This window comes from Geotrypetes seraphini, chromosome 13 (assembly GCF_902459505.1).
Source record: "Geotrypetes seraphini chromosome 13, aGeoSer1.1, whole genome shotgun sequence".
Taxonomy (NCBI): domain Eukaryota; kingdom Metazoa; phylum Chordata; class Amphibia; order Gymnophiona; family Dermophiidae; genus Geotrypetes; species Geotrypetes seraphini.
Genome location: NC_047096.1, coordinates 64,272,722 through 64,288,082, shown reverse-complemented (window position 1 = coordinate 64,288,082; position 15,361 = coordinate 64,272,722). Strand labels below are relative to the sequence as shown.

The window sequence follows — 15,361 nt, the reverse complement described above, 5'->3', positions numbered from 1 at the left end:
AATTCCATTGTTTTTTAGTGGAAGTAAAACCCAGATGTCTCAATCCGGCCTCCTTTTTCTGGAACCATATGGTAATCCTACATAGTGCACCAGGATGAGGTTGGCTGAAACCCAGAACTGGCCAAAATGTCTCTCTCCTGGAATAAGTAAATTGGCAGTTTGAACAAAGAACAGAGGTCCTCTTGAAGGGTTTTAAATCATTTTCTCTGAGACCAGCAGCCTGTGTTGCCACAAAGGCCCCTGAGTTTCCTGCCATGCAGATCTCGCAGGTGGTCTCATAAGAGTTACTGGCTACGTGGTGTGGTATCTATTCTTGCTTGTGATCTATCATATTAGAACAGAGGATCCTGACACTTTTTCAAGACACCAGACCACACCCACAGTATTCTGTTTACCTTCTTAGAGGCCGCTGCGCACTGTGCCGACGGTTTCATTGTCTTGTCTACCAGTACCCCTAAGTCCTTTTCTAGGCTACTTTCACCCATTACCAAACCTCCCATCATGTAGTTGTACCTCGGATTTCTGTTTCCTACATGCAAGACTTTACATTTCTCTACATTGAACTTCATCTGCCATCTCATCGCCCACTCCCCTAGTTTGTTCAGGTCCCTTTGTAAATCTTTGCAGTTCTCTTTAGTCCTAGCCCCATTAAATAGTTTGGTGTCATCTGTGAATTTTATTACTTCGCACTTCATCCCTGTTTCTAGATCATTTATAAATACATTGAATAGCAGCAGTCCAAGCACCGATCCCTGCGGAACACCACTCATGACCCTCCTTCAGTCCGAGCAGTGACCCTTCACTCCTACCCTCTGTTTCCTAACTGCCAACCAATTCCTGATCCATCTGTGTACATCTCCTTCCACCCCATGGTTCTTCAGTTTCCGAAGTAGGCGTTCATGGGGTACTTTGTCAAAGGCTTTTTGGAAGTCTAAGTATACGATGTCTATGGGGTCCCCTTTGTCCATCTGTTTGTTAATTCCTTTGAAGAAGTACAATAATTTTGTCAGGCATGATCTTCCCTTGCAGAAGCCATGTTGGCTTGTTGTCATAAGTTTATTCCTTTCTAGATGCTCCTCGATGCTATCTTTTATCAGTGCTTCCGCCATTTTCCCCGGGACCGAGGTCAGACTTATCGGTCTGTAGTTCCCCGGGTCACCTCTTGATCCCTTTTTAAAGATGGGTGTAACATTGGCTATCTTCCAATCCTCCGGGATCACGCCTGTTTTCAGGGATAGATTACAGACTTGCTGTAGTAGTTCCGCTATTTCCTCCTTTAGTTCTTTCAATACCCTAGGGTGGATTCCGTCCGGGCCCGGTGATTTGTCAGATTTTAATTTTTCAATTTGCCTTTGTACGTCTTCAAGGCTTACTTCCATGGATGTTAATTTTTCTGCCTGATCTCCTTTGAAGATTTGTTCAGGTTCCGGTATGTTGGATGTGTCCTCTTTTGTAAATACTGACGAAAAGAACATGTTTAGTCTTTCCGCCACTTCTTTCTTCTCCTTCACCACTCCCTTCCTATCTCCGTCATCCAGCGGTTCCACCACCTCCCTAGCCAGCTGTTTCCCTTTAACATATCTGAAGAACGGTTTGAAATTTTGTGCTTCCCTGGCTAGCCTCTCTTCATATTCTCTTTTTGCTTTCCTAACCACAAGGTGACATTCTTTTTGATACTTCCTGTGTTCTTTCCAGTTCTCCTCGGTTTTGCCCTTTTTCCATTTCTTGAATTAATTCTTCTTATCACCTATCGCTTTCTTCACTTCTTTAGTTATCCATGCCTGGTCTTTTGTTCAGCTCTTTTTGCACCGTTTTCTGAATCTGGAGATATACAGATTTTGTGCCTCGCTCACCGTGTCCTTGAATAAAGACTAGGCTTGCTCTACAGTCTACCATTTCTTTGAGTTGTTCCTAAGTTTCTTCCTGACCATTACACTCGATGAAGTTACAGAGTACTACTTTTAAAACCAATAGGAGGAAATATGGTTTCACTCAGAGAATAGTTAAGCTTTGGAATGCGTTGCCAGAGAATATGGCAAGACAGATTAATGTAGCTAGTTTTAAAAAAGGTTTGGACAAGTTCCTAGAGAAAAAGTCCATAGTCTGCTGTTGAGACAGACGTGGGAGAAGCTACTGCTTGCCCTGGATCAGTAGCTTGGAATGCTGCTACTATTTGGGTTTTTGCCAGGTACTTGTGACTTGGATTGGCCACTGTGAAGACGGGACACAGGGCTAGATGGACCATTAGTCTGACTCAGTAAGGCTGTTCTTATGTTCTTAGACATTATAGAATGACATTATATGGTTTCCCGCGGGGATGGGAATGGTGATGAATTTTTTTCCTCTACCTAGGAGGCCATTCCATTCATCCCTCACTCTTTCTAAGGAAAAAAATATTTTCTGCTGTTACTCCTGATTAATTCTCCTTCGCCCCCCCTCCCCCACCTCAAAGTACAGTCTGCTGTTTTAAGGTAATTTCTCCTAAAGAAATAATGATTGAACATTTGAATATCTTCATCATATTCCCCATCTCTCTTCTTTAGGTCCTCACATTTCTGGTCATATGGTTCTTTCACCCTGACTATAGTCCTTTGGAGATAAAGCTTTTAGAACTGGATATAATATTCTAGATGAGGTGGCACCAAGACCCTGAACAAAAATATCACCATCTCTTTCTTGCTGCTGGTTCTGCTTTTCCTCTGCACTTCAGGATCCCTCTGGCTCAGGCCACTATTTTGTCACAATGCTCCAATACATTGAGATCATCAGACACAATTACGGTACACCCCCCACCCCCCCGGTCTGTCTCCGCCCCCATCACCCACAGTTCTGGCGGGTTTCTGCATTCCAAATGAATGATAATATACTTTTGTTTGCCTTAAATTTCAGTTGCTAAACTTTTGACCTGGGTAGGCCCGCTCTTGCTATCGGAAGCTAAATAGGGTCAGGCCTGGCTAGTACCTGGATGGGGGGACCACTGGGGAATACCAGGTGCTGTAGGCTGCAAGGCCCTATGTTGGGCAGCAGGAACATAGTGAGGCCATGCACTGCGCAGAAGCCAATGGAAAACCACTCCTGTACTCTGCCTTGAAACATCACAGGGAGGATTCCTTACTATGTATGCAGCCAGTTACGTAACAAACATAGAAACACGGTGGCAGATAAAGGCCAAATGGCCCATCTAGTCAGCCCATCCGCAGTAACCATTATCTCTTTCTCTCTCTGTGCCTATCCCAGGCCCTTTTGAATTTAGACACAGTCTGTTTCCACCACCTCCTGTTCCATGCATCTACCACCCTTTCTGTAAAAATGTATTTCCTTAGATTACTCCTGAGCCTATCACCTCTTATCTTCATCCTATGCCCTCTCATTCCAGAGTTTCCTTTCAAATGAAAGAGATTCAACTCATGCGCATTTATATTACATAGGTATTTAAATGTATCTATCATATCTCTCCTCTCCCGCCTTTCCTTCAAAGTATACAGATTGAGATATTTAAGTCTGTCCCTATACGCCTTATGATGAAGACCACATACCATTTTAACAGCCTTCCTCTGGACCGACTCCATCCTTTTTATATCTTTTTGAAGGTGCGGCCTCCAGAATTGTACACAATATTCTAAATGAGGTCTCGCCAAAGTCTTATACAGAGGCATCAATACCTCCTTTTTCCTACTGGCCATACCTCTCCCTATGCAACCTAGCATCCTTCTAGCTTTCAACGCCAACTTTTCAACCTGTTTGGCCACCTTAAGATCATCACATACAATCACACCCAAGCCCCGCTCTTCCGTCATGTACATAAGCTCTTCACTCCTTAAACTCCTTCGGGTTTTTGCAGCCCAAATGCATGACCTTCATTTCTTAGCATTAAATTTTAGCTGCCTCCCCCATCCCCTTCTCTGACCGTCCCCAACCCCTACATGCTCCTTCCCCAACACTGCCACGTGTGTACACCATTTCCCTTCCTTTGTGCCTAGCGCAAGCAGCAACTCCCAACCTGCTGTCGTGCTTGCATGGCCTCTCCCTCTGATGTCACTTCCTAGGTGCAGGTCCAGGAAGAGATGTCAGAAGAAGAGCCGACGCTGATGTGACAGCAGGTTGGGGGTTGCTGCTCACGCCAGAAATGTTACAGAGGTAGTGGCACGTGCATGCGGCATTGAGGGGGAGAAGGGAAGGAGTGGGGGTGGATAGGAGGACAGGGCCATGCCCCTACAAAGACGGCACCCAGGATGGACTGCCCCCCTTACCACACCACTGCATGCATGGGTTGGTGGTTTGACTTGAAGGCTTACACACCCACAAACGTTTGACCATGTCTTGAGATTTCTTACCGTATTTTTTGCTCCATAAGATGCACTTTTTCCGCCCGGAAAAGTAGGTGCGCCTTATGGAGCGAATACAATTTTTTATATTTTTTTAACATTTCCCCCTGCCCCCTGGTACCTTTTTTAAATTCCAGTGATCCAGTGCGGTCTCGTTAGGAGCTTTCTGCGCTCCTGCTGGACGGCTGCCTCCTTTGTTGCTGCAGAATGGTGAATAAGGCAGGAGTGCGAGCTTTTTGCTTCCTCCCTGGTCCCGCACCACTCCGTGAATGGCTGCGATCAGTGAGAATCCACTGCCCCAGGGGAATAGTTTGTGGAAATTGTCCTCATACAGGTGATACAAAGTTTAATATTTAAAAGCCTATGAGTCAATATTCAGTCAACGGTTTTATAAGTGCTGACCACTGCTGTCAAAATTAGATCTGGATATTTGGGCTATGTCTGATATCTGGGTCCTCAGTGTACCTGGAAGTCATGTAGGTGTTGGCTGGAATTCAGTGCTAGTTCCTGCATACCTAACTGGGTCAAACAGGGTTGTGTTTTAAGGGGTCCTATCTGTGTGTGTTTAGGTGTTTGGGCACCGGGCCTGGATATTGCCAGTATCTGCATGACTTTGGGATCTGCCATGACTCTGCTCCTGGATGTCCCTGGCACTGGCTGGAATTGGGCAATTCATCGTGTTCAGTTCATCATGGGACGTTTCATTGCAGCTGCGCTGAAAGTCCATGATGAATAATCCCATTTCAAGAGGGGATGGAGCACTGGAGAAAGAAAGCTGCGGTATTGTTGGTGGGCAACCTCAGGTATGAGTTTGATAGGGGGGTAGGAGTGCTTGAGGGAGAGGTGCTAGATTGTGAATAGGGAGGAGAGGGGAAGGGTAGAATTTGGGGTGGGGTGGGGTGGGGGCATCGCCCCCCTCCCCAAATGCTGAATTGTCCCATTCCGAGAGGGGACGGAACACTGGAGAAGGAAAGATGCGGTATCAGGTATTTTTTTAATTTATTTATTGAATTTTCAAATTAAATATACACAAGTATCCACTTGCTACAGAAAGTTGTCCAATTATTTGGTTTGGATTTGGTTTTTTTTTTCTTTTCTAGATTGATTAGATGTGATGATAGGGTGATTGTGATGGTTGCGTTTATCAAAATCTTAATGGAGGCTGTTGAGGCCTGCAAGTGTGTGTGTGGGGAAGGGGGAGGGGCAAGGCTGAAGGTTTGCCTAGGGCACCCAGAGATGACAAGTTACCCAATTTCAGACTGGAAGTTTTGGGAAAAGCCTGGTTTTGAATCTGAAACCCAGGATAGTGTGAGATTTGTAGTGCCTGATCTTGCTCATTGAATTCAGTTCTGTAAGTCCTATAATGTCTGGATGGGGTGATCAGAAGGCTAGGACTGTCTAAAAATATCCAGCCTGGAACTGGGTAACTTCACATCTCTGGGCATCTAATACCTTTGCACCAGTCCCCCTACAGTGGGATCAGCGGTACAGTGGTAGTTCACCATGCCTGAGAGCCTTAACGAATAATCCCAAACACAAACATGCTATGAAGCTTCTTCCCACAGTGAAAATATCTTGGTGAGCACATCCAGGTGCCCCCTGCTGAGCACTCTCTATATGTGCACCTTAGACAGACCTCACGCCTGCATCCTCAAGCTTTCCTGGCACCACTGTGTGGAGGGATATGGGATTTTGTAGTTCTGACTTTCTAGCATTCATTGTCCTGTTCTTGCACACAGTTCACGGTCCATTGTTACCTCAAAGACCATTAGCTAAATTGCATTTTCCCTTTATCATTAGAACCATATATCATGACAGTCCACATGGCTGTACTTCTCTATTGTAGCAGACAGCCAGGATATAATGGGGGCTGGAGAGATGCATATATCTGGAGGGGGAAGAAAGTGCTCCTACCTTTGATTAGCCTGTGTTGTGTCTCACATATCCAGTCCCGGACTCCATTACCAGACTGTATCATGTTCTCCTGGAAAAGTATCAGAGTGTAAGGTGAGCCTTTTTACCCTGCCTAACCTGGAACAAACACTACACCATTACATGGCTAAAAATTACAAGAATTATGCTGGCCAGCTATTAGTCTATTCTTACACATCACAGTACAACTGAAAATCAGTTTCTGGGAAGATAGTTTAGATAACAGGACACTGCAGGACAGGGAAGAGGTGCATTGACAGAGGTATGTAGAAGAGTCTCAGTGCTGGAATAAGAGGGGGTGCCAGAAGAGTAGGACTGAGGTGCTTGAAAAGTGTGTGTGTGTGGGGGGGCACAACAGCAGGACTGAGGTGCTGAAATAGCAGAAGGAGTCGCAAAGCTGTATTGGGGAGTCTCAGTATTGGAAAGAGAAGGGGTGGAAGTAGGATAGGGATGGAAATTCTGGGATCTTGTAAGGGATCTCGAAAGGATAAAAGGAAGTTCTAGGAGCTCATGAGGGGGTGCTATGGGGCGGGAAGTGGGTGTCTTAGCAGAGCTATTTATGTGTGGGTCTCAGTAGCAGAATTGCAGGAGATGTTGCAGGACAAAAATGAGGTGTATGAACAGAGCTGTTGTGATTTTGGGGGGAAGGGGCGGGGATGGAGTCATAATTGGAAGTCAGTATAAAACGTTACCCTGACCGTTGCTGCACCCCACCCCCCCATTTGTTTCTTTCTTCCCTCATCTGCTGTTACATTCTCTTGCTTAGGATAAAATTTGCTTTCCAGGAATTGTCCTCTGACTGAGCAATTGTAAATCAAAATCCTTCAAGCCAGATCTGTCCCTGGCCTGCATCAACAAATATCCTTCCAAAAAGGACCTCGCCCCACTCTCCACCTATGGGAAATGTTGTATTAAACACAGGGCTGGTGTAACCATTAGGCAGACTAGAGGGTCACCCAAGGCAACGGCTTTTGGAGGAGGCAGAAAGCAGCTGCAGTCAAAGAAAAACAAACTTAAAGAACCATCAGCAGATCCTTTTACTTCATGAGAGAGAGCACGATTCTTCAAATAGCTCATTTATCCTGGTAATCGGCTTTTGAAAATTATCCTCATGTTGTAAGATTCACAAAACAAAACTGAATATTTAAAAGTATGGCGATCAATGTTCCAGAGAACTGCTAGGTTTCGTTGCCAAATGGTTCCGGAAAAAAAGAGGACAGATGGAGAGATCCGGGTTTTACTTTCATTGTTTTCAATGGAAGTAAAAGCCAGATGTCTTGATCGAAGTTTACATTGAAGAGGAGCAACGCAGTAGAAGTTTTGCCTAAAAAGTTTAAGAGACTGATGGCTTCATAATATTTTTGAATCTCACAGTCGGGTTCCCTGAAGCAGCCCACAAAACAAAGTCCATATCGGGACCCAGGAAGACTTATGAGATAAGTGCTAGTTCCAAACAACTTTATATTTTCATGACCGGTGGTTTTTTTTCTTTGAAAAGTCATCGATATTTGCAATATAAACAAAATTCTAAAAGTAGCGTGCAATAATTGGATGGTGAGACCAAACATGTAGGGGTATTCCCCCAACTGGTCTTCAGGTCTCTGAGCTTATACTTTTTCAGCTATACAGTATATTGCATATATGAGAAGGTTTTTTCAGTTGATAAATATCTGTGATTTTATTTTTGTGCTTATGACTCCTTTTTCTGGAGCCATGTGGTAACCCTAGGTTTATAAATATCTGTGATTTTATTTTTGTGCTTATGACTCCTTTTTCTGGAGCCATGTGGTAACCCTAGGTTTAATGACTATTGCTAGACACATAATTTGCTTATCTGCAGATTTTTAGTGGCACTAGAGGGCGCTGTTAGGGCGAAGTGACACTGCAGAACCACTTTAAATTCACATAACCAGAAAAAGTGCTGTCTTAAACACATTATATAACAATGGGGAGATTGGGACTTAGTTTTACAACCACGCTCCAAGTGGTTTACATAGAGGTACTTCAAGCATTTTCCCTATCTGTTATGGTGGGCTCACTATCTATCTAATATACCTGGAGCAGTGGAGGATTAAGTGACTTGTCCAGGGTTTGAACCCACAACCTCAGGGTGCTGAGACTGTAGCTCTAACCACTGCACCAGACTGTCCACCACATATAGAGTGCTATGTACTGTCGGTGCCCTTATCCTTCACCTTATTTAACAATGTTGCTTATTCAGGTAGCGGTGCTATATTTGATTAGGCAAGCATTTAAGAAATATAGCATTTTAGCAGAGATCCTGTTTTTTGACTAATATATGAACTTTTGGGTTGAGTTCTCTGAAGAAGGAAACGATACATGGTCCATGCCAGGACCCTGACAAGTTATTTCTGAGATAAGTTTTTCATATTTTTATATCATTAATAGATGGAAGACTGTTTGCACTAAATAAATTTTTACACATATGCGATGATTGGATGGTGAGCCTCATCTTGGGCCAGTTCCCTAAGTGGTCTCTGGGTCTCTGAGCATATATAGTATCATGAAGAAAGAAACAAAGAAAAACAATAAAACCATAAGTGTTTTGTGGAAGGGTTTATTTAGTTTTGATTGAGTACCTTGCAATGACATGGTGTGCTGTGATGGGAGGTGATATGGAGTAACTTGGCAAGACATGGTATGGCATGGCATCCCACATGGGATGGGACCCTACTGGACTTAGTACCGTATTTTTTGCTCCATAAGACGCACCTGACCATAAGACAGTCCCACGAGAACTGACATCACCATTCAGAAAGTAGCAGTGGGCCCAAGCGGGAGCGCATAATGCTTGCTCCTGACATCCACACTCCTGACCTGAGTACGAGAGCCGTCTAGCGAGGGAGGGATACCGCTGGACCACCAGGCTGTTTGAAAAAGGTACCAATGACGGCGACGATGATGGCTGTGGTGCTAGGGTGGGGGTTTGAAATGGTGTGGTGGCGGTGCTGAGAGGCTGGGTGTTTTGAAAAGGTGTGTGTAGTCTCGAGACTAAAATGGGAACTCACGGCAGCCATTTTGATGATGGCTCTGCACGGGGCAGGAGCGTAGAAAGATCGATACTGCCCCGTGTCACCGCTAGACCACCAGGTAAGGTCTGGGGAAGGTCCAGGATGCAGCATTTCTTTAAAAAAAAAAAAAAAAATTGCGAATAACCAAATCTGCAGGTACTGAAACCGTGGATTCAGAGGGGGTACTGTACTTTTTTTACAGAAAGGGTAGTAGATGAGTAGAATAGTCTCCCGATAGAGGTGGTGAAGACAAAAACTGTGTCTGAATTCAAGAAAGTATGAAACAGGCACAGGGATCTCTTAGGGAGAGGAGAGTGGATGCTGTGTATGGGCAGACTGGATGGACCATTTGGCCTTTATCTATCTTCACGTTTCTAAGTTATGGGAGATGATGCAGAGTACCTTGGTGCAATGTGGTGTGCTGTGATGGCAAGTTTGGATAAATGCCTAAAAGAGAAGTCCATAGGCCATTATTAAGATGGCTTGGGGATATCCACTGCTTATTCCTAGGATAAGCAGCATAAAATCTGTTTTATTACTTTTGATCTAGCTAGTTACTTGGGTCCTGGGTGGCCACTGTTGGAAACAGGATACTAGGCTTGATGGACCTTCAGTCTGTCCCAGTACAGCAATTCTTGTGTTCTTATGTGAGCAAAGTATAGGACAATCAAGCCATTGTGACATCATTGGCAAGTTTGGCTCTTAGGCACTGGTGGAATGAGGCATTATGACATCACAATCTCAGCTCTGGAATGTTGCTACTCTTTGGATTTCTGCCAGATACTTGGGACCTGGGTTGTCCACTGTTGGAAACAGGTTACTGGGCTTGATGGACCTTCGGTCTGTCCCAGTATGGCCATTCTTATGTTCTTAACTTAGTACAATGTGGTATGTTGTGGTGTGAGATGAATAGGAGTACCTTGGCTTGACATGGTGTGCCATGAAGGGTTATATGGTGTGCTGTGATGGAAGGTGACATATGTGTATCTTGGCACAATGTGGCATGTTGTAATGGGAGGCAATGCAGAGTTTCTTGACATGACATAATGTGCTGTTATGGGAGGTGATGCAGAGTACCTTTGGCATACCATAGTATGCTGTGATAGGAAGTGACTCGGAGTACCTTGGCATGATGGTGACATGGCATTATGTGCTAATAGCAGTGGTTCTTAACCTGAAAAATGCAATACACCATACCTTAGAATTCTGTAGTGCAGTGGTTCTTAAACCTGTCCTGGGGGACCCCCAGCCAGTCGGGTTTTCAAGATATCCCTAATGAATATGCATGAAAGAAATTTGCATGCCTAGTTCCTACTTTATAGACAAATCTCGCTCATGCACATTCATTAGGGATATCTTGAAAACCCGACTGGCTGGGGGTCCCCCAGGACAGGTTTAAGAACTACTGCACTACAGAATTCTAAGGTATGGTGTATTGCATTTTTCAGGTTAGACTAATGGATGACGATGTGTCTTGTCCGATAACCAGGAGCTACTGAAGTCTTGCAGCAAACCAAATCTCCTCTGATATACTCAGTTCATTTTGCTGCTCCTCTATCCTATGATAAACCACTCCATCTCATGGTGCTACCACTTCATCTCATGATGTTGACAGCATATCCCTGGATGCTACTTTTCCATCTCATGGTATTACTACTTTATTTTATGGTGCTTCCTCCCCATCTCAGGGTGCACCAGCTCAGCAGAGGGTGCTTGCATCTCTGATTTTCCATGCTCACCTCCCTTCCCTTCCTGCTGTCCCCAATCAATACTGATCTCAACAGCCATCTGCTAATGACAGGAAGAAAGTGCTCACCTTCTCCACAGGAGCACCAGCTCGAGCTCTCTTTTCTCCATGACACGCCAGGATCCCCTCGGAAGCTCTCCTTTTGCGGAGGCAGCTGCAGCAGAAGACAACCCCAATAGCCCTCCGCCAGTGGAGCCCCCAGCTCTCCTGTTCTCGTTCTGGTCTTCTCATGGAGCTAGAAGGGGCAGTTAGGGTTGAGTCAGTCAAAGTCTTTCCTCACCATAGGTTATAACCCAAAGTCTGAGTTCCAGGACTCTTTATGCTCTCGCCTGATGACCTTGGCTGAGAGAAGGAGCCACAGGTGAGTACAAGAGATGCACCCTCTTTCTTCTTGAATCCCACTCTCCAGACTTTCTCCCAGAGGTAATGAGTACTTTACCCTTAAGGAGGGGAAGGAAAAACAGGAGAAGTGGTGAAAGTGAGTACCAGTGCCTTCAGCTGTACAGTTTACATTCCTTCCATCAGCCTGGGTTCTAAAAGTCTTTAGATAATCAGAGCTGCTGCCCTCTCCTCAAGCCCTGTCTGGACCTGCCCCTCTGAGAAGGCGAGCTCCCTGGCTCCACACGCCTCACCCTTCTGTTAAGTTGACAGGGCTGCGTGCTTGAAACAGTGAGGAGGGTGGTGCCACCATGAACACAAGCAGTCTCTCTCTCTCCCCCTTTATCACTGCTGTTACCATGCACACACTCTCTACTTTACCTTCACCCTTCTTTATCTGCTGGCTTTTCCCTGTGCCCTCTCTCTGAGCCCAATAAAATGACGTCTGTGGCCAAAGCTCCTCATACAGAATTCCTGTGAGTCAGCATATGGAGCCGCACTTAGCACACCAGCCACTGACTGATGCACGCTGCCAAGACTTTGCTTTCTAGAGCTATTTCTATCTGCTCAGGGGGGGGGGGAGGGAAGGAGAACTTCTACTTGACCGGCTCGCCCTTTCTGGTACAATATCCAGACAGCCTCTGTAATACTGTTCCTTGAAGAAACAGAGGTTTATGTGCTCTCTTTTTTTTTAGGGAGAGTGTAGTGCAGTGGTTAAAGCTACAGCCTCAGCACCCTGAGGTTGTGGGTTTAAACCCATACTGCTCCCTGTGACCCTGAGCAAGTCACTTAATCCCTCCATTGCCCCAGGTACATTAGACAGATTGTGAGCACACTGGGACAGACAGGGAAAAATGCTTGAGTACCTGAATAAATGAATGTAAACCATTCTGAACTCCCTTGGGAGTATGGTATAGAAAATTGAATAAATAAATTTTACCTCCTCTCAGGAGCCCAATTCCCACTACCTCTCACTCCAGTCCATCACTAAAGGAGGGCCTGGACTCTTCTATTGTCCACAAAGAATTCAGTTTTCCCAGAGACCAGTCCCCGGAGAGACTGAAGAGTAACGACTGCATTCATATGAAGAGTTCGCCAGGAAAAGTAGCTGTAAAAAGCCACTGGACTCAGACCCTCATAGATTCAGCCCCTGCCTTCCAGAGGAGGTCATACTTAAGCTTATGCTAGTCTTAGTATTGCAGACAGGGAATTGCAGTTTAGCTCTCTAAAGAAATCAAAATGACAAGTCCTTGCATGCAGTGGGGTGAACCGTGACACGTGTCAAACAGGCACATATTAAGAGTCACCACTCAAGAAAAAAAATCTTGGGATCTTTGTGGACAATATGTTGAGTGCACTGCTACTGCTATAATAGCAAATAGAATGTCAGGGATAATTTGAAAAAGGAATGAAGAACAAAATGGAGAATGTTTGTAGCTTCTGTCTAGGTCCATGGTGCAACTATACTTTGAGTACTGTAAACAGTTCTGGCCATCTAACTTACCAAAGGTTCAGATAAGGACAACAAAAATGATACAGTATGGGACATTTCCCTTATGAAGAAAGGATAATGGATTAGGGATCTTCAGCTTGGAAAGAGATGGCTGAGATGAATATGATATAAGTTTATAATATCATGAGTGGGACGGAACAGTTACGTTGCTTAACTTTTCAAGCATCGCTACAATGAGAGAACGTTCTATAAAACTAACAACCAGTAGACTGAAAATAAATCGCACATAATTAAGCTGTGGAATCTTGCTGTTGGATGTGGTCAAGGTGACTAACAGAGTTTTAAAAGGGGTTTGGAAAGGTCCATTAAAAAAATTATCAACTAGGTAGACTTGGGAATACCATTGCTTACCTCCCCAAAACATGGCATACCACAGCATCTAGACCATAGAAAATCCACTTCAAGTGTGTAAAATGAGCTGCAAAAAAAGAAAAACTTGGTAAAATGGGAGGAAAAGCCTCAGAAACTAGTCTGGAGTCTTATATCTTCTTACATATTACAGGGGTGTACCCTCATTGACATAAAAAAGCCCATTTCCAAATTAACCTTTTCGTTGAATCTTATGTATAAAGTTCAAAAACATTAATGAGGGGGAAAAATAACAGCTTATCTCCTTAATCTTACATGTAAAGTTCATATCATCTTTATCAAACACTGAAAAAAGGATAAAGAATTTATCCCCAAAACTTGATCTATAATTTTCAAGACAATGTCTTTGCTGCCAGCAGCCTTTGGCTTTTCATGTGTTCTTACCAGCTTTTCACAATGCAGCTAGAGAGTATGGGAAGAAGATCTATAGTGTTAAACCAGAACATAAACTGGGCAGAGCTAGATGGTGCTAATCTGCCATTAGATTCTGGCCTGGGTTGCCCTGTTTCTCTTTCAGGCTTCCTCCAATCTTCTCTTCATATAAATCAATTCATCTTTCCTCTGTCCCCCTCCTGAATATCTAATCTAATCCTTAGGTTTGTATACCGCATCATCTCCACGTTCGTAGAGCTCGACACGGTTTACAGTAGGAGAAATAGGAAGGAACTACAACAGAGGGTTAGAGGTAGAAGTGTGAAGAAAATTTAGAGGACTTGGGATGCCAAGATATAAAAGTTTCCTTGATTCCTAAGTTGGAGGGAGACTTACATTTTTTGAGGAAAGCCAGGTTTTCAGATGTTTGCGGAAAACTTGGAGAGAGCTCAAGTTCCGAAGAGGGGAGGTAAGGTTGTTCCAGAGTTCAGTGATTTTGAAGTGGAGAGAGGTCCCTAGCTTTCCTGTGTGGGAAATGCCTTTTAGCGAGGGGAAGGATAGTTTTAATTTCTGGGAGGATCTGGTGGTATTAGGGTTTGAGGAATTCCAAGAAAGAGGGATAAAGGGATGAATATGATTTCCCAACCTGGGGTCTGATCAAGTGCAGACCCCGAACATCTGAACCTCCAGCAGAAATTATTTAATAAACTCAGCAAGGGACATTGTGAACCACCTCTGTCCGCCTCAGTTATTAGGAGGGAAGACTGGTTAACTTTATCAAATATACTTTGAGACTAGCTTGTTATCCAAAGGTCCTGAAACAGTTTTAATTTGGCTGGTTGTAAAGAAATCAAAGGCTGTTGTGAAACTATGTTGTAATTACCATCTTGTGGCATATCTACCTTTTTTTTTTTTTTTGGCAAAATGTGTGGAGTCAGTAGTGGCTAAGCAACTTACATGCTCCATTATTCCCAGTCAGGATAGTACAGAGATGTGGCGGATGTGACAGTGAGGCATTTAGATCATTTGTCAGCTTTGATATACCAGACCATTGAGTGTTAAAGTATCTGGAAGAAACTGGTCTTGCTGAGACATGGCTCGAATGGTTTAGAGAATTTTTTTTAAATAACGTGAAACAGGGTTCAGTCCTTTCAGAAGTTTGGCAGTTCTGATGTGCACACCTCAGGGATCTCCTTTGTTACCAATACTATTCAATGCTGGGATCTCGTGGGGGTGTATTAGAAGAAATGAAATCAACTCACCACATGTATGCCTATGAAGTCCTAGTTTTACTTAAAGTTATAAACAGTTTATAGGTTATTTACTTGTATCAAGCCTTACACAAAGCGGGTCACAACAGGTAACATAGTAGCATAGGGAGCTCATAATCGAAAGAGAAAAACATCCAAAAATCGACCTAAGTAGGCACTTGGACGAACATTGTCCAAATACGTCCAAGTGCCGATAATAAAAACGGGTTTTGGACGTATTTCTAAACGACCTAGGCCTTCAAAGTGCCGCTGAATGACCAAAGCTAAATGGGGCGTTTTAGGAGGAGTGTCGAGGGCGGGAGTTGGGCGGGAAGTGGGCTGGCTTAGACTTAGTCATACAGCATGTATAACCGAATGTTATACAGCCCGGGATTGATGGAACTTGGACATTGTGACTTAGACCATTTAAAACATGGTCTAAC

The 15,361-nt window shown here is 44.1% G+C and overlaps 1 protein-coding gene across 3 annotated transcripts in view; it reads right to left on the bottom strand.

Annotated features, from left to right (window-relative positions):
* Positions 1 to 11,450, bottom strand: part of GRB7 (growth factor receptor bound protein 7) — a 160,980-nt gene extending 149,530 nt beyond the window's left edge. The window contains exons 1-2 of one of the 3 annotated variants that reach the window (XR_004536764.1): positions 11,106 to 11,450; positions 6,240 to 6,309 (exon numbers count right to left, since the gene is read on the bottom strand). Coding sequence is in view for 2 of the 3 variants with exons in the window: in XM_033918022.1 (XP_033773913.1) it covers positions 6,240 to 6,309; positions 11,106 to 11,267 (232 nt within the window). In the remaining variant the exon portion in view is untranslated. The remainder of the gene's footprint in view (positions 1 to 6,239; positions 6,310 to 11,105) is intronic. The other 2 variants (XM_033918022.1, XM_033918023.1) reach the window with 2 other exon arrangements.
* Between the last annotated feature and the right edge of the window lie 3,911 nt (positions 11,451 to 15,361).